At 48.3% G+C, this 21,520-nt stretch overlaps 1 protein-coding gene across 1 annotated transcript in view; it reads right to left on the reverse strand.

The window, feature by feature from the left end:
• The window catches only part of LOC132805549 (proline-rich protein 12-like), a gene marked incomplete at its 3' end in the record, with an annotated part of 218,052 nt that overhangs the window by 69,985 nt on the left and 126,547 nt on the right, over positions 1-21,520 (reverse strand). Inside the window, exon 17 of the mRNA XM_060820660.1 lies at positions 20,549-20,782. Coding sequence (XP_060676643.1) covers positions 20,549-20,782 — 234 coding nt within the window. The remainder of the gene's footprint in view (positions 1-20,548; positions 20,783-21,520) is intronic.

Raw genomic sequence — 21,520 nt, forward strand, 5'->3', positions numbered from 1 at the left:
TCGAGTGATTCTCAATGACACCCAGTGACACTCAATGGGATCCAGGGAATTTCAATGACACCCAGTGACACTCGATGGGACCCAGTGATTCTCAATGATAGCCCGTGACACTCAATGGAACCCAGTGATTCTCAATGACACCCAGTGACATTCAGTGGTATCCAGTGATTCCCAATGCCACCCAGTGGAACCCAGTGAATCTCAATGACACCCAGTGACACTCAATAGGAACCAGTGATTCTCAATGACACCCAGTGTACCACACTGGGATCCAGAGATTCTCAATTACACCCAGTGACACTGAGTGGGAACCAGTGATTCTCAATGACACCCAGTGACACTCAATGGGATCCAGAGACACTCAAAGACACCCATTGACACTCAATGGGATCCCTTGACACTCAATGACACCCAGTGACACCCAATGGGACCCAGTGATTCTCAATGGCACCCAGTCACACTCCATGGGACACAGTGATTCTCAATGACACTCAGTGACACTCAGTAGGATCCAGTGATTCTCAACGACAACTAGTGACACTCAATGGGATCCAGTGACACTCAATGACTCCCAGTGACACTCAATGGGATCCAGCGATTCTCAATAACACACAGTGACACTCAATGGGAGCCAACAATTCTCAATGACACCCAGTGTCACTCAGTAGGATCCAGTGATTCTCAATGACACCCAGTGACACTCAGTAGAATCCAGTGATTCTCAATGACAACCAGTGACACTCAATGGGATCCAGTGACACTCAATGACACCCAGTGACACTCAAAGGGATCCAGTGATTCTCAATAACACCCAGTGACATTCAGTGCTATCCAGTGATTCCCAATGACACCTAGTGACACTCAATGGGATCTAGTGATTCCCAATGACACCCAGTGACACTCAATGGGACCGAGTGAGTCTCAATGACACTCAGTGACACTCCATGGGACCAAGTGATTGTCAGTGACACCCAGTGACATTCAGTGGTATCCAGTGATTCCCAATGACACCTAGTGACACTCAATGGGATCTAGTGATTCTCTATGACACCCAGTGACACTCAATTGGATCCAGTGACTCTCAATGGGATCGAGTGATTCTCAATGACACCCAATGTCACACTCAATAATATCCAGTGATTCACAATGACACCCAGTGAACCACAGTGGGATCCAGAGATTCTCAATGACACCCAGTGACACTCAGTGGGACCCAGTGATTCTCGATGACACCCAGTGACACTCAATGGGATCCAGAGACACTCAATGACACCCATTGACATGCAATGTTATCCCGTGACACTCAATGACACCCAGTGACACCCAATGGGATCCCGTGACTCTCAATGACACCCAGTGACACTCAATGAGATCCAGAGACACTCAATGACACCCATTGACACTCAATGGGATCCCGTGACACTCAATGACACCCAGTGACACCCAATGGGATCTAGTGACACTCAATGACACCCAGTGACACTCAATGGGATCCCTTGACACTCAATGACACCCAGTGACACCCAATGGGACCCAGTGATTCACAATAACACCCAGTGACACTCCATGGGACACAGTGATTCTCAATGACACTCAGTGACACTCAGTAGGATCCAGTGATTCTCAACGACAACTAGTGACACTCAATGGGATCCAGTGACACTCAATGACTCCCAGTGACACTCAATGGGATCCAGCGATTCTCAATAACACACAGTGACACTCAATGGGAGCCAACAATTCTCAATGACACCCAGTGTCACTCAGTAGGATCCAGTGATTCTCAATGACACCCAGTGACACTCAGTAGAATCCAGTGATTCTCAATGACAACCAGTGACACTCAATGGGATCCAGTGACACTCAATGACACCCAGTGACACTCAAAGGGATCCAGTGATTCTCAATAACACCCAGTGACATTCAGTGCTATCCAGTGATTCCCAATGACACCTAGTGACACTCAATGGGATCTAGTGATTCCCAATGACACCCAGTGACACTCAATGGGACCGAGTGAGTCTCAATGACACTCAGTGACACTCCATGGGACCAAGTTATTGTCAGTGACACCCAGTGACATTCAGTGGTATCCAGTGATTCCCAATGACACCTAGTGACACTCAATAGGATCCAGTGACACTCAATGACACCCAGTGACACTCAATGGGATCCAGTGATTCTCAATGACATCCAGTGACATTCAGTGGGATCCAGTGATTCTCAATGACAACCAGTGACACTCAATGGGATCCAGTGATTCTCAATAACACACAGTGACACTCAATGGGGCCCAACAATTCTCAATGAAACCCAGTGTCACTCAGAAGGATTCAGTGATTCTCAATGACACCCAGTGACACTCAATGTAATAAGGTGACACTCAATGACACCCAGTGACACTCAATGGGACCCAACAATTCTCAATGACACCCAGTGACACTCAATGGAATCCAGTGACACTCAATGACACCCAGTGACACTCAATGACACCCAGTGACACTCAATATAATCCAGTGATTCTCAATCACACCCAGTGACACTCAATGGAATCCAGTGACACTCAATGACACCCAGTGACACTCAATGGAATCCAGTGATTCTCAATGACACCCAGTGACACTCAATAGGATCCAGTGTCTCTCATTGGGATCGAGTGATTCTCAATGACACCCAGTGACACTCAATGGGATCCAGGGAATTTCAATGACACCCAGTGACACTCGATGGGACCCAGTGATTCTCAATGATAGCCCGTGACACTCAATGGAACCCAGTGATTCTCAATGACACCCAGTGACATTCAGTGGTATCCAGTGATTCCCAATGCCACCCAGTGGAACCCAGTGAATCTCAATGACACCCAGTGACACTCAATAGGAACCAGTGATTCTCAATGACACCCAGTGTACCACACTGGGATCCAGAGATTCTCAATTACACCCAGTGACACTGAGTGGGAACCAGTGATTCTCAATGACACCCAGTGACACTCAATGGGATCCAGAGACACTCAAAGACACCCATTGACACTCAATGGGATCCCTTGACACTCAATGACACCCAGTGACACCCAATGGGACCCAGTGATTCTCAATGGCACCCAGTCACACTCCATGGGACACAGTGATTCTCAATGACACTCAGTGACACTCAGTAGGATCCAGTGATTCTCAACGACAACTAGTGACACCCAATGGGATCCAGTGACACTCAATGACTCCCAGTGACACTCAATGGGATCCAGCGATTCTCAATAACACACAGTGACACTCAATGGGAGCCAACAATTCTCAATGACACCCAGTGTCACTCAGTAGGATCCAGTGATTCTCAATGACACCCAGTGACACTCAGTAGAATCCAGTGATTCTCAATGACAACCAGTGACACTCAATGGGATCCAGTGACACTCAATGACACCCAGTGACACTCAAAGGGATCCAGTGATTCTCAATAACACCCAGTGACATTCAGTGCTATCCAGTGATTCCCAATGACACCTAGTGACACTCAATGGGATCTAGTGATTCCCAATGACACCCAGTGACACTCAATGGGACCGAGTGAGTCTCAATGACACTCAGTGACACTCCATGGGACCAAGTGATTGTCAGTGACACCCAGTGACATTCAGTGGTATCCAGTGATTCCCAATGACACCTAGTGACACTCAATGGGATCTAGTGATTCCCAATGACACCCAGTGACACTCAATAGGATCCAGTGACACTCAATGACACCCAGTGACACTCAATGGGATCCAGTGATTCTCAGTGACATTCAGTGGGATCCAGTGATTCCCAATGACACCCAGTGACACTCAATATGATCCAGTGATTCTCTATGACACCCAGTGACACTCAATTGGATCCAGCGACTCTCAATGGGATCGAGTGATTCTCAATGACACCCAATGTCACACTCAATAATATCCAGTGATTCACAATGACACCCAGTGAACCACAGTGGGATCCAGAGATTCTCAATGACACCCAGTGACACTCAGTGGGACCCAGTGATTCTCGATGACACCCAGTGACACTCAATGGGATCCAGAGACACTCAATGACACCCATTGACATGCAATGTTATCCCGTGACACTCAATGACACCCAGTGACACCCAATGGGATCCCGTGACTCTCAATGACACCCAGTGACACTCAATGAGATCCAGAGACACTCAATGACACCCATTGACACTCAATGGGATCCCGTGACACTCAATGACACCCAGTGACACCCAATGGGATCTAGTGACACTCAATGACACCCAGTGACACTCAATGGGATCCCTTGACACTCAATGACACCCAGTGACACCCAATGGGACCCAGTGATTCACAATAACACCCAGTGACACTCCATGGGACCCAGTGACTCTCAATGGGATCGAGTGATTCTCAATGACACCCAGTGACACTCAACAGGATCCAGTGTCACTCAATTACACCCTGCGAAACTCAATGGGATCCAGTGATTCTCAATGACACCCAGTGAACCACAGTGGGATCCAGAGATTCTCAATGACACCCAGTGACACTCAGTGGGACCCAGTGATTCTCAATGACACCCAGTGACACTCAATGGGATCCAGAGACACTCAATGACACCCAGTGACACCCAATGGGACCCAGTGATTCTCAATGACACCCAGTCGCACTCCATGGGACCCACTGACACTCAGTAACACACAGTGACGCTCAGTAACACCCAGTGACACTCAATGGGATCCAGTGATTCTCAATGACACCCAGTGACACTCAATGACACCCAGTGAAACTCAATATAATCCAGTGATTCTCAATCACACCCAGTGACACTCAATGGGATCCAGTGATTCTCAATGGCATTGAGTGATTCTCAATGACACCCAGTGACACTCAATGGGATCCAGGGAATTTCTATGACACCCAGTGACACTCAATGGGATCCAGTGACTCTCAATGACACCCAGTGACACTCAATGGGACCCACTGATTCTCAATGACACCCTGTGACACTCTATGGGATCCAGTGATTCTCAATGGGATCGTGTGATTCTCAATGACACAAGTGACACTCAATGGGACCCAACAATTCTCAATGACACCCAGTGTCACTCAGAAGGATTCAGTGATTCTCAATGACACCCAGTGACACTCAATGGGATCCACTGATTTTCTAAGACACCCAGTGACACTCAGTAGGATCCAGTGATTCTCAATGACAACCAGTGACACTCAATGGGATGCAGTGATTCTCAATAACACACAGTGATACTCAATTGGACCCAACAATTCTCAATGACACCCAGTGTCACTCAGTAGGATCCAGTGATTCTCAATGACACCCAGTGACACTCAATGGGATATGATGACACTCAATGACACCCAGTGACACTCAATGGGACCCAACAATTCTCAATGACACCCAGTGACGCTCAATGGGATCCAGTGACACTCAATGACACCCAGTGACAATCAGTAGGATCCAGTGATTCTCAATGACACCCAGTGACACTTCATGGGACCCAGTGATTCTCAATGACACCCAGTGACACTCAATGGGACCGAGTGAGTCTCAATGACACCCAGTGTCACTCAGTAGGATTCAGTGATTCTCAATGACACCCAGTGACACTCAATGGAATAAGGTGGCACTCAATAACACACAGTGACACTCAATGGGATCCAGTGATTCTCAATGACACCCAGTGACACTCAATGGGATCCAGTGACTCTCAATGACACCCAGTGACACTCAATGGAATCCAGTGACACTCAATGACACCCAGTGACACTCAATGACACGCAGTGACACTCAATATAATCCAGTGATTCTCAATCACACCCAGTGACACTCAATGGAATCCAGTGATACTCAATGACACCCAGTGACACTCAATGGGATCCAGTGTCTCTCAATGGGATTGAGTGATTCTCAATGACACCCAGTGACACTCAATGGGATCCAGGGAATTTCAATGACACCCAGTGACACTCGATGGGACCCAGTGATTCTCAATGACACCCAGTGACACTCAATGGGATCCAGAGACACTCAATGACACCCAGTGACACCCAATGGGACCCAGTGATTCTCAATGACACCCAGTCGCACTCCATGGGACCCACTGACACTCAGTAACACACAGTGACGCTCAGTAACACCCAGTGACACTCAATGGGATCCAGTGATTCTCAATGACACCCAGTGACACTCAATGGAATCCAGTGACACTCAATGACACCCAGTGACACTCAATGACACCCAGTGAAACTCAATATAATCCAGTGATTCTCAATCACACCCAGTGACACTCAATGGGATCCAGTGATTCTCAATGACACCCCCTGACATTCAATGACACCCAGTAACACCCAATGGGACCCAGTGATTCTCAATGGCATTGAGTGATTCTCAATGACACCCAGTGACACTCAATGGGATCCAGTGACTCTCAATGACACCCAGTGACACTCAATGGGACACACTGATTCTCAATGACACCCTGTGACACTCTATGGGATCCAGTGATTCTCAATGGGATCGTGTGATTCTCAATGACACCCAGTGACACTCAATGGGATCCACTGATTTTCTAAGACACCCAGTGACACTCAGTAGGATCCAGTGATTCTCAATGACAACCAGTGACACTCAATGGGATGCAGTGATTCTCAATAACACACAGTGACACTCAAATGGACCCAACAATTCTCAATGACACCCAGTGTCACTCAGTAGGATCCAGTAATTCTCAATGACACCCAGTGACACTCAATGGGATATGATGACACTCAATGACACCCAGTGACACTCAATGGGACCCAACAATTCTCAATGACACCCAGTGACGCTCAATGGGATCCAGTGACACTCAATGACACCCAGTGACACTCAGTAGGATCCAGTGATTCTCAATGACACCCAATGACACTCCATGGGACCCAGTGATTCTCAATGACACCCAGTGACACTCAATGGGACCGAGTGAGTCTCAATGACACCCAGTGACACTCCATGGGACCCAGTGATTCTCAGTGACACCCAGTGACATTCAGTGGTATCCAGTGATTCCCAATGACACCCAGTGACACTCAATGGGATCCAGTGATTCCCAATGACTCCCAGTGACACTCAACGGGACCCAGTGATTCTCAATGATACCCAGTGACACTCAATGGGATCCAGAGACACTCAATGACACCCAGTGACACCCAATGGGACCCAGTGATTCTCAATGACACCCAGTCGCACTCCATGGGACCCACTGACACTCAGTAACACACAGTGACGCTCAGTAACACCCAGTGACACTCAATGGGATCCAGTGATTCTCAATGACACCCAGTGACACTCAATGGAATCCAGTGACACTCAATGACACCCAGTGACACTCAATGACACCCAGTGAAACTCAATATAATCCAGTGATTCTCAATCACACCCAGTGACACTCAATGGGATCCAGTGATTCTCAATGACACCCCCTGACATTCAATGACACCCAGTGACACTCAATGGGATCCAGGGAAATTCTATGACACCCAGTGACACTCAATGGGATCCAGTGACTCTCAATGACACCCAGTGACACTCAATGGGACCCACTGATTCTCAATGACACCCTGTGACACTCTATGGGATCCAGTGATTCTCAATGACACCCAGTGACACTCAATGGAATCCAGGGACACTCAATGATACCCAGTGACACTCGATGACACCCAGTGAAACTCAATATAATCCAGTGATTCTCAATCACACCCAGTGACACTCAATGGGATCCAGTGATTCTCAATGGCATTGAGTGATTCTCAATGACACCCAGTGACACTCAATGGGATCCAGGGAATTTCTATGACACCCAGTGACACTCAATGGGATCCAGTGACTCTCAATGACACCCAGTGACACTCAATGGGACCCACTGATTCTCAATGACACCCTGTGACACTCTATGGGATCCAGTGATTCTCAATGGGATCGTGTGATTCTCAATGACACCCAGTGACACTCAATGGGATCCACTGATTTTCTAAGACACCCAGTGACACTCAGTAGGATCCAGTGAGTCTCAATGACAACCAGTGACACTCAATGGGATGCAGTGATTCTCAATAACACACAGTGATACTCAATTGGACCCAACAATTCTCAATGACACCCAGTGTCACTCAGTAGGATCCAGTGATTCTCAATGACACCCAGTGACACCCAATGGGATCCAGTGACACTCAATGACACCCAGTGACACTCAATGGGACCCAACAATTCTCAATGACACCCAGTGACGCTCAATGGGATCCAGTGACACTCAATGACACCCAGTGACAATCAGTAGGATCCAGTGATTCTCAATGACACCCAGTGACACTTCATGGGACCCAGTGAATCTCAATGACACCCAGTGACACTCAATGGGACCGAGTGAGTCTCAATGACACCCAGTGTCACTCAGTAGGATTCAGTGATTCTCAATGACACCCAGTGACACTCAATGGAATAAGGTGGCACTCAATGACACCCAGTGACACTCAATGGGATCCAGTGATTCTCAATGACACCCAGTGACACTCAATGGGATCCAGTGACTCTCAATGACACCCAGTGACACTCAATGGAATCCAGTGACACTCAATGACACCCAGTGACACTCAATGACACGCAGTGACACTCAATATAATCCAGTGATTCTCAATCACACCCAGTGACACTCAATGGAATCCAGTGATACTCAATGACACCCAGTGACACTCAATGGGATCCAGTGTCTCTCAATGGGATTGAGTGATTCTCAATGACACCCAGTGACACTCAATGGGATCCAGGGAATTTCAATGACACCCAGTGACACTCGATGGGACCCAGTGATTCTCAATGACACCCAGTGACACTCAATGGGATCCAGAGACACTCAATGACACCCAGTGACACCCAATGGGACCCAGTGATTCTCAATGACACCCAGTCGCACTCCATGGGACCCACTGACACTCAGTAACACACAGTGACGCTCAGTAACACCCAGTGACACTCAATGGGATCCAGTGATTCTCAATGACACCCAGTGACACTCAATGGAATCCAGTGACACTCAATGACACCCAGTGACACTCAATGACACCCAGTGAAACTCAATATAATCCAGTGATTCTCAATCACACCCAGTGACACTCAATGGGATCCAGTGATTCTCAATGACACCCCCTGACATTCAATGACACCCAGTAACACCCAATGGGACCCAGTGATTCTCAATGGCATTGAGTGATTCTCAATGACACCCAGTGACACTCAATGGGATCCAGGGAATTTCTATGACACCCAGTGACACTCAATGGGATCCAGTGACTCTCAATGACACCCAGTGACACTCAATGGGACCCACAGATTCTCAATGACACCCTGTGACACTCTATGGGATCCAGTGATTCTCAATGGGATCGTGTGATTCTCAATGACACAAGTGACACTCAATGGGACCCAACAATTCTCAATGACACCCAGTGACACTCAGAAGGATTCAGTGATTCTCAATGACACCCAGTGACACTCAATGTAATAAGGTGACACTCAATGACACCCAGTGACACTCAATGGGACCCAACAATTCTCAATGACACCCAGTGACACTCAATGGGATCCAGTGACACTCAATGGAATCCAGTGACACTCAATGACACCCAGTGACACTCAATGGAATCCAGTGATTCTCAATGACACCCAGTGACACTCAATAGGATCCAGTGTCTCTCAATGGGATCGAGTGATTCTCAATGACACCCAGTGACACTCAATGGGATCCAGGGAATTTCAATGACACCCAGTGACACTCGATGGGACCCAGTGATTCTCAATGATAGCCCGTGACACTCAATGGAACCCAGTGATTCTCAATGACACCCAGTGACATTCAGTGGTATCCAGTGATTCCCAATGCCACCCAGTGGAACCCAGTGATTCTCAATGACACCCAGTGACACTCAATGGGACCCAGAGACACTCAAAGACACCCATTGACACTCAATGGGATCCCTTGACACTCAATGACACCAAGTGACACCCAATGGGACCCAGTGATTCTCAATGACACCCAGTGACACTCAATGGGATCCAGAGACACTCAATGACACCCAGTGACACCCAATGGGACCCAGTGATTCTCAATGACACCCAGTCGCACTCCATGGGACCCACTGACACTCAGTAACACACAGTGACGCTCAGTAACACCCAGTGACACTCAATGGGATCCAGTGATTCTCAATGACACCCAGTGACACTCAATGGAATCCAGTGACACTCAATGACACCCAGTGACACCCAATGGGACCCAGTGATTCTCAATGACACCCAGTCGCACTCCATGTGACCCACTGACACTCAGTAACACACAGTGACGCTCAGTAACACCCAGTGACACTCAATGGGATCCAGTGATACTCAATGACACCCAGTGACACTCAATGGGATCCAGAGACACTCAATGACACCCAGTGACACCCAATGGGACCCAGTGATTCTCAATGACACCCAGTCGCACTCCATGGGACCCACTGCCACTCAGTAACACACAGTGACGCTCAGTAACACCCAGTGACACTCAATGGGATCCAGTGATTCTCAATGACACCCAGTGACACTCAATGGAATCCAGTGACACTCAATGACACCCAGTGACACTCAATGACACCCAGTGAAACTCAATATAATCCAGTGATTCTCAATCACACCCAGTGACACTCAATGGGATCCAGTGATTCTCAATGACACCCCCTGACATTCAATGACACCCAGTAACACCCAATGGGACCCAGTGATTCTCAATGGCATTGAGTGATTCTCAATGACACCCAGTGACACTCAATGGGATCCAGGGAATTTCTATGACACCCAGTGACACTCAATGGGATCCAGTGACTCTCAATGACACCCAGTGACACTCAATGGGACCCACTGATTCTCAATGACACCCTGTGACACTCTATGGGATCCAGTGATTCTCAATGGGATCGTGTGATTCTCAATGACACCCAGTGACACTCAATGGGATCCACTGATTTTCTAAGACACCCAGTGACACTCAGTAGGATCCAGTGATTCTCAATGACAACCAGTGACACTCAATGGGATGCAGTGATTCTCAATAACACACAGTGACACTCAAATGGACCCAACAATTCTCAATGACACCCAGTGTCACTCAGTAGGATCCAGTAATTCTCAATGACACCCAGTGACACTCAATGGGATATGATGACACTCAATGACACCCAGTGACACTCAATGGGACCCAACAATTCTCAATGACACCCAGTGACGCTCAATGGGATCCAGTGACACTCAATGACACCCAGTGACACTCAGTAGGATCCAGTGATTCTCAATGACACCCAATGACACTCCATGGGACCCAGTGATTCTCAATGACACCCAGTGACACTCAATGGGACCGAGTGAGTCTCAATGACACCCAGTGACACTCCATGGGACCCAGTGATTCTCAGTGACACCCAGTGACATTCAGTGGTATCCAGTGATTCCCAATGACACCCAGTGACACTCAATGGGATCCAGTGATTCCCAATGACTCCCAGTGACACTCAACGGGACCCAGTGATTCTCAATGATACCCAGTGACACTCAATGGGATCCAGAGACACTCAATGACACCCAGTGACACCCAATGGGACCCAGTGATTCTCAATGACACCCAGTCGCACTCCATGGGACCCACTGACACTCAGTAACACACAGTGACGCTCAGTAACACCCAGTGACACTCAATGGGATCCAGTGATTCTCAATGACACCCAGTGACACTCAATGGAATCCAGGGACACTCAATGATACCCAGTGACACTCGATGACACCCAGTGAAACTCAATATAATCCAGTGATTCTCAATCACACCCAGTGACACTCAATGGGATCCAGTGATTCTCAATGGCATTGAGTGATTCTCAATGACACCCAGTGACACTCAATGGGATCCAGGGAATTTCTATGACACCCAGTGACACTCAATGGGATCCAGTGACTCTCAATGACACCCAGTGACACTCAATGGGACCCACTGATTCTCAATGACACCCTGTGACACTCTATGGGATCCAGTGATTCTCAATGGGATCGTGTGATTCTCAATGACACCCAGTGACACTCAATGGGATCCACTGATTTTCTAAGACACCCAGTGACACTCAGTAGGATCCAGTGAGTCTCAATGACAACCAGTGACACTCAATGGGATGCAGTGATTCTCAATAACACACAGTGATACTCAATTGGACCCAACAATTCTCAATGACACCCAGTGTCACTCAGTAGGATCCAGTGATTCTCAATGACACCCAGTGACACTCAATGGGATATGATGACACTCAATGACACCCAGTGACACTCAATGGGACCCAACAATTCTCAATGACACCCAGTGACGCTCAATGGGATCCAGTGACACTCAATGACACCCAGTGACAATCAGTAGGATCCAGTGATTCTCAATGACACCCAGTGACACTTCATGGGACCCAGTGAATCTCAATGACACCCAGTGACACTCAATGGGACCGAGTGAGTCTCAATGACACCCAGTGTCACTCAGTAGGATTCAGTGATTCTCAATGACACCCAGTGACACTCAATGGAATAAGGTGGCACTCAATGACACCCAGTGACACTCAATGGGATCCAGTGATTCTCAATGACACCCAGTGACACTCAATGGGATCCAGTGACTCTCAATGACACCCAGTGACACTCAATGGAATCCAGTGACACTCAATGACACCCAGTGACACTCAATGACACGCAGTGACACTCAATATAATCCAGTGATTCTCAATCACACCCAGTGACACTCAATGGAATCCAGTGATACTCAATGACACCCAGTGACACTCAATGGGATCCAGTGTCTCTCAATGGGATTGAGTGATTCTCAATGACACCCAGTGACACTCAATGGGATCCAGGGAATTTCAATGACACCCAGTGACACTCGATGGGACCCAGTGATTCTCAATGACACCCAGTGACACTCAATGGGATCCAGAGACACTCAATGACACCCAGTGACACCCAATGGGACCCAGTGATTCTCAATGACACCCAGTCGCACTCCATGGGACCCACTGACACTCAGTAACACACAGTGACGCTCAGTAACACCCAGTGACACTCAATGGGATCCAGTGATTCTCAATGACACCCAGTGACACTCAATGGAATCCAGTGACACTCAATGACACCCAGTGACACTCAATGACACCCAGTGAAACTCAATATAATCCAGTGATTCTCAATCACACCCAGTGACACTCAATGGGATCCAGTGATTCTCAATGACACCCCCTGACATTCAATGACACCCAGTAACACCCAATGGGACCCAGTGATTCTCAATGGCATTGAGTGATTCTCAATGACACCCAGTGACACTCAATGGGATCCAGGGAATTTCTATGACACCCAGTGACACTCAATGGGATCCAGTGACTCTCAATGACACCCAGTGACACTCAATGGGACCCACAGATTCTCAATGACACCCTGTGACACTCTATGGGATCCAGTGATTCTCAATGGGATCGTGTGATTCTCAATGACACAAGTGACACTCAATGGGACCCAACAATTCTCAATGACACCCAGTGACACTCAGAAGGATTCAGTGATTCTCAATGACACCCAGTGACACTCAATGTAATAAGGTGACACTCAATGACACCCAGTGACACTCAATGGGACCCAACAATTCTCAATGACACCCAGTGACACTCAATGGGATCCAGTGACACTCAATGGAATCCAGTGACACTCAATGACACCCAGTGACACTCAATGGAATCCAGTGATTCTCAATGACACCCAGTGACACTCAATAGGATCCAGTGTCTCTCAATGGGATCGAGTGATTCTCAATGACACCCAGTGACACTCAATGGGATCCAGGGAATTTCAATGACACCCAGTGACACTCGATGGGACCCAGTGATTCTCAATGATAGCCCGTGACACTCAATGGAACCCAGTGATTCTCAATGACACCCAGTGACATTCAGTGGTATCCAGTGATTCCCAATGCCACCCAGTGGAACCCAGTGATTCTCAATGACACCCAGTGACACTCAATGGGATCCAGAGACACTCAAAGACACCCATTGACACTCAATGGGATCCCTTGACACTCAATGACACCAAGTGACACCCAATGGGACCCAGTGATTCTCAATGACACCCAGTGACACTCAATGGGATCCAGAGACACTCAAAGACACCCATTGACACTCAATGGGATCCCTTGACACTCAATGACACCAAGTGACACCCAATGGGACCCAGTGATTCTCAATGACACCCAGTGACACTCCATGGGACACAGTGATTCTCAATGACACTCAGTGACACTCAGTAGGATCCAGTGATTCTCAACGACAACCAGTGACACTCCATGGGATCCAGTGACACTCAATGACTCCCAGTGACACTCAATGGGATCCAGCGATTCTCAATAACACACAGTGACACTCAATGGGAGCCAACAATTCTCAATGACACCCAGTGTCACTCAGTAGAATCCAGTGATTCTCAATGACAACCAGTGACACTCAATGGGATCCAGTGACACTCAATGACACCCAGTGACACTCAAAGGGATCCAGTGATTCTCAATAACACCCAGTGACATTCAGTGCTATCCAGTGATTCCCAATGACACCTAGTGACACTCAATGGGATCTAGTGATTCCCAATGACACCCAGTGACACTCAATGGGATAAGGTGACACTCAATGACACCCAGTGACACTCAATGGGATAAGGTGACACTCAATGACACCCAGTGACATTCAGTGGTATCCAGTGATTCCCAATGACACCTAGTGACACTCAATGGGATCTAGTGATTCCCAATGACACCCAGTGACACTCAATAGGATCCAGTGACACCCAATGACACCCAGTGACACTCAATGGGATCCAGTGATTCTCAATGACATCCAGTGACATTCAGTGGGATCCAGTGATTCCCAATGACACCCAGTGACACTCAATATGATCCAGTGATTCTCTATGACACCCAGTGACACTCAATGGGCTCCAGTGATTCTCAATGACACCCAGTGACACTCAATGGGATCCAGTGACTCTCAATGGGATCGAGTGATTCTCAATGACACCCAATGTCACACTCAATAGTATCCAGTGATTCACAATGACACCCAGTGAACCACAGTGGGATCCAGAGATTCTCAATGACACCCAGTGACACTCAGTGGGACCCAGTGATTCTCGATGACACCCAGTGACACTCAATGGGATCCAGAGACACTCAATGACACCCATTGACATGCAATGTTATCCCGTGACACTCAATGACACCCAGTGACACCCAATGGGATCCCGTGACTCTCAATGACACCCAGTGACACTCAATGAGATCCAGAGACACTCAATGACACCCATTGACACTCAATGGGATCCCGTGACACTCAATGACACCCAGTGACACCCAATGGGATCTAGTGACACTCAATGACACCCAGTGACACTCAATGGGATCCCTTGACACTCAATGACACCCAGTGACACCCAATGGGACCCAGTGATTCACAATAACACCCAGTGACACCCAATGGGACCCAGTGACTCTCAATGGGATCGAGTGATTCTCAATGACACCCAGTGACACTCAACAGGATCCAGTGTCACTCAATTACACCCTGCGAAACTCAATGGGATCCAGTGATTCTCAATGACACCCAGTGAACCACAGTGGGATCCAGAGATTCTCAATGACACCCAGTGACACTCAGTGGGACCCAGTGATTCTCAATGACACCCAGTGACACTCAATGGGATCCAGAGACACTCAATGACACCCAGTGACACCCAATGGGACCCAGTGATTCTCAATGACACCCAGTCGCACTCCATGGGACCCACTGACACTCAGTAACACACAGTGACGCTCAGTAACACCCAGTGACACTCAATGGGATCCAGTGATTCTCAATGACACCCAGTGACACTCAATGGAATCCAGTGACACTCAATGACACCCAGTGACACCCAGTGAAACTCAATATAATCCAGTGATTCTCAATCACACCCAGTGACACTCAATGGGATCCAGTGATTCTCAATGACACCCCCTGACATTCAATGACACCCAGTGACACTCAATGGGATCCAGGGAATTTTTATGACACCCAGTGACACTCAATGGGATCCAGTGACTCTCAATGACACCCAGTGACACTCAATGACACCCAGTGACACTCAATATAATCCGGTGATTCTCAATCACACCCAGTGACACTCAATGGAATCCAGTGACACTCAATGACACTCAGTGACACTCAATGGAATCCAGTGATTCTCAATGACACCCACTGACACCCAATGGGATCCAGTGACTCTCAATGACACCCAGTGATACTCAATGGGACCCACGGATTCTCAATGACACCCAGTGACACTCAGTGGGATCCAGTGACACTCAATGACACCCAGTGACACTTAATGGGATCCAGTGACACTCAATGGGATCCAGTGTCACTCAATGGGATCCAGCGACCATCAATGACACCCAGTGACACTCAATGGGATCCAGTGACTCTCAATGACACCCGGTAACACTCAATGGGATCCAACAATTCTCAATGACACCCAGTGTCACTCAGTAGGATCCAGTGATTCTCAATGACACCCAGTGACACTCAATGGGATAAGGTGACACTCAATGACACCCAGTGACACTCAATGGGACCCAACAATTCTCAATGACACCCAGTGACGCTCAATGGGATCCAGTGATTCTCAATGACACCCAGTGACACTCCATGGGACCCAGTGATTCTCAATGACACCCAGTGACACTCAATGGGACCGAGTGAGTCTCAATAACACCCAGTGACACTCCATGGGACCCAGTGATTCTCAGTGACACCCAGTGACATTCAGTGGTATCCAGTGATTCCCAATGACACCCAATGACACTCAATGGGATCCTGTGATTCCCAATGACTCCCAGTGACACTCAACGGGACCCAGTGATTCTCAATGATATCCAGTGACACTCAATAGGATCCAGTGACACTCAATGACACCCAGTGACACTCAATTACACCCAGTGACACTCCATGGGACCCAGTGATTCTCAATGACACCAAGTGACACTCAATGGGATCCAGAGACACTCAATGACACCCATTGACACTCAATGGTATCCCGTGACACTCAATGACACCCAGTGACACCCAATGGGATCTAGTGACACCCAATGACACCCAGTGACACTCAATGGGATCCCTTGACACTCAATGACACCCAGTGACACCCAATGGGACCCAGTGATTTGCAATGACACCCAGTGACACTCAATGGGACCCAGTGACACTCAATGGGATCGAGTGATTCACAATGACACCCAGTGACACTCAATGGGATCCAGTGATTCTCAATGACGCCCAGTGAACCACAGTGGGATCCAGAGATTCTCAATGACACCAGTGACACTCAATGGGATAAGGTGACACTCAATGACACCCAGTGACACTCAATGGGATCCAGTGACTCTCAATGGGATCCAGTGACACTCAGTAGGATCCAGTGATTCTCAATGACACCCAGTGACACTCCATGGGACCCAGTGATTCTCAATGACACCCAGTGACACTCAATGGGATCCAGTGATTCTCAATGACAACCAGTGACACTCAATGGGATCCCGTGACACTCAATGACACCCAGAGACACTCAATGAGATCCAGTGATTCTCAATAACACACAGTGACACTCAATGGGATCCAGTGATTATCGATAACACACAATGACACTCAATTGGACCCAACACTTCTCAATGACACCCAGTGACACTCAATGGGATAAGGTGACACTCAATGACACCCAGTGACACTCAATGGGATCCAGTGACACTCAATGACACCCAGTGACACTCAATGGGATATGGTGACACTCAATGACACCCAGTGTCACTCAGTAGGATCCAGTGATTCTCAATGACACCCAGAGACACTCAATGGGATAAGGTGACACTCAATGACACCCAGTGACACTCAATAGGATATGGTGACACTCAATGGGATATGGTGACACTCGGTAGGATCCAGTGATTCTCAATGACACCCAGAGACACTCAATGGGATAAGGTGACACTCAATGACACCCAGTGACACTCAATGCGATCCAGTGACACTCAATGACACCCAGTGACACTCAGTAGGATCCAGTGATTCTCAATGACACCCAGTGACACTCCATGGGATCCAGTGATTCTCAATGACACCCAGTGTCACTCAGTAGGATCCAGTGATTCTCAATGACACCCAGTGACACTCAATGGGATAAGGTGACACTCAATGACACCCAGTGACACTCAGTAGGATCCAGTGATTCTCAATGACACCCAGTGATACTCCATGGGACCCAGTGATTCTCAGTGACACCCAGTGACATTCAGTGGTATCCAGTGATTCCCAATGACACCTAGAGACACTCAATGGGATCTAGTGATTCCCAATGACTCCCAGTGACACTCAACGGGACCCAGTGATTCTCAATGATACCCAGTGACACTCAATAGCATCCAGTGACACTCAATGGGATCCAGTGACACTCAATGACACCCAGTGACACCCAATGGGACCCAGTGAGTATCAATGACACCCAGTGACACTCCAAGGGACCCAGTGACACTCATTAACACCCAGTGATACTCAGTAACACCCAGTGACACTCAATGGGATCCAGTGATTCTCAATGACATCCAGTGACACTCAATGGAATCCAGTGACACTCAATGACACCCAGTGACACTCAATGACACCCAGTGACACTCAATATAATCCGGTGATTCTCAATCACACCCAGTGACACTCAATGGAATCCAGTGACACTCAATGACACTCAGTGACACTCAATGGAATCCAGTGATTCTCAATGACACCCACTGACACCCAATGGGATCCAGTGACTCTCAATGACACCCAGTGATACTCAATGGGACCCACGGATTCTCAATGACACCCAGTGACACTCAGTGGGATCCAGTGACACTCAATGACACCCAGTGACACTTAATGGGATCCAGTGACACTCAATGGGATCCAGTGTCACTCAATGGGATCCAGCGACCATCAATGACACCCAGTGACACTCAATGGGATCCAGTGACTCTCAATGACACCCGGTAACACTCAATGGGATCCAGTGACCATCAATGACAACCAATGACACTCAATGGGATCCAGTGATTCTCAATGACACCCAGTGACACTGAATAGGATCCAGTGTCACTCAATGAAACCCTGTGACGCTCAATGGGATCCAGTGACACTCAAGTGGATCCAGTGATTCCCAATGGCAGCCTGAGACACTCAATAGGACCCAGTGATTCTCAATGATACCCAGTGACACTCAATGGGACCCAGTGATTCTCAATGACACCCAGTGACAATCCATGGGATACAGTGATTTTCAATGACACCCAGTGACGCTCAATGGGATCCAGTGAAACTCAATGACACCCAGTGTCACTCACTGGATCCAGTGATTCTCAATGACATCCAGTGACACTCCATGGGACCCAGTGATTCTCAATGACACCCAGTGACACTCAATGGGACCGAGAGAGTCTCAATGACACCCAGTGACACTCAATGGGATCGAGTGATTCTCAATGACACCCAGTGACACTCAATGGGATCCAGTGACACTCAATGGGATCCAGTGATTCTCAATGACATCCAGTGGTATCCAGTGATTCCCAATGACACCCAGTGACACTCAATGTGATCCAGTGATTCTCAATGACACCCAGTGTCACACTCAATTGGATCCAGTGATTCTCAATGACACCCAGTGACACTCAGTGGACCCCAGTGATTCTCAATGACACCCAGTGACACTCAATGAGATCCAGAGACACTCAATGACACCCATTGACACTCAATGGTATCCCGTGACACTCAATGACACCCAGTGACACTCATTGACACCCAGTGACACTCAATATAATCCAGTGATTCTCAATCACACCCAGTGACACTCAATGGAATCCAGTGACACTCAATGACACCCACTGACACTCAATGGGATCCAGTGACTCTCAATGACACCCAGTGATACTCAATGGGTCCCACTGATTCTCAATGACACCCAGTGACACTCAGTGGGATCCAGTGACACTCAATGACACCCAGTGACACTTAATGGGATCCAGTGACACTCAATGGCATCCAGTGCCACTCAATGGGATCCAGTGACCATCAATGACACCCAGTGACACTCAATGGGATCCAGTGACTCTCAATGGGATCGAGTGATTCTCAATGACACCCAGTGACACTCAATGGGATCCAGTGATTCTCAATGACACCCAGTGACACTCAATGGAATCCAGTGACACTCAATGACTCCCAGTGACACTCAATGGAATCCAGTGATTCTCAATGACACCCAGTGACACTCAATGGGACCCAGTAATTTTCAATGACACCCAGTGACACTAAATGGGTTCCAGTGACTCTCACCTCTTGGTAGTTAGCATCGCCCAGTGTGACCCCCAGACCCCCTTCCACTGCCCGGGGACGGGCAGTGTGTGTGGACGCTGGGTCAGAGGTCGGTGCCCCCGGTAATGAGGGTGATCCCGGTCGATCCTCTGGCCTGTTAGGAGGGAGAGGGGCAGCAGCTCCTCCTGCCATCTCCCGGATATTCACCTTCCGTCTCCGGATCTTGTCGATATCCTCGTAATGTTTATCAGGAAACTGGGAATATGAAGAAAGGGGAGAGCATTCACAGGAGGGCAAGGATGGCAGCTACACCCCCAGGGACACCCAGAGAGAGCCAGTGAGACCTAGTGACTTACAGTGAGACCCAGAGACTCCCCCAGGCACCCAGTGACTCCCAGAGACACACCCAGGCACCCCGAGACTCCCAATGAGCCCCAGTGAGACCCACAGACACCCACAGTGGTGCAGTGTGACCCAGAGAAACTGTGTGACACCCAATGAGACCAGAGATACTGAATGAGTCCCTGTTGCACCCAGTGACTCCCAGCAACACTCACATATCACCCAATGACTCCCAGTTATAACCAGTGACACCCAGCCAGACACTCCCAGTGACACTGAATGACATCAATTGTCTCCCAATGACACCCACTCCCGGTGACACACAGTGGGGCCCATTAACATCTAGTGACTCGTAATGACATCCAATGGCACCCAGGGACACCTGACGACTCTCAATGACACCCACTGAATCTCAATGACACCCAACTACACCCAGTGTCACTGAGTGACACCTAAGGACATCCTGCATCACCTAGAGTCAGCCAGAGACCCTCAGTGACTCTATCGCAACAACATCCGAAACCAATGGGTGAGACTTGGGACACACAACTGACACCCAGTGACACTCAATGGGATCCAGTGATTCTCAATGACACCCAGTGACACTCAACGGGATCCAGTGATTCTCAATGACACCCAGTGACACTCAAC

Source organism: Hemiscyllium ocellatum, chromosome 50 (genome assembly GCF_020745735.1).
Source record: "Hemiscyllium ocellatum isolate sHemOce1 chromosome 50, sHemOce1.pat.X.cur, whole genome shotgun sequence".
Lineage (NCBI taxonomy): Eukaryota > Metazoa > Chordata > Chondrichthyes > Orectolobiformes > Hemiscylliidae > Hemiscyllium > Hemiscyllium ocellatum.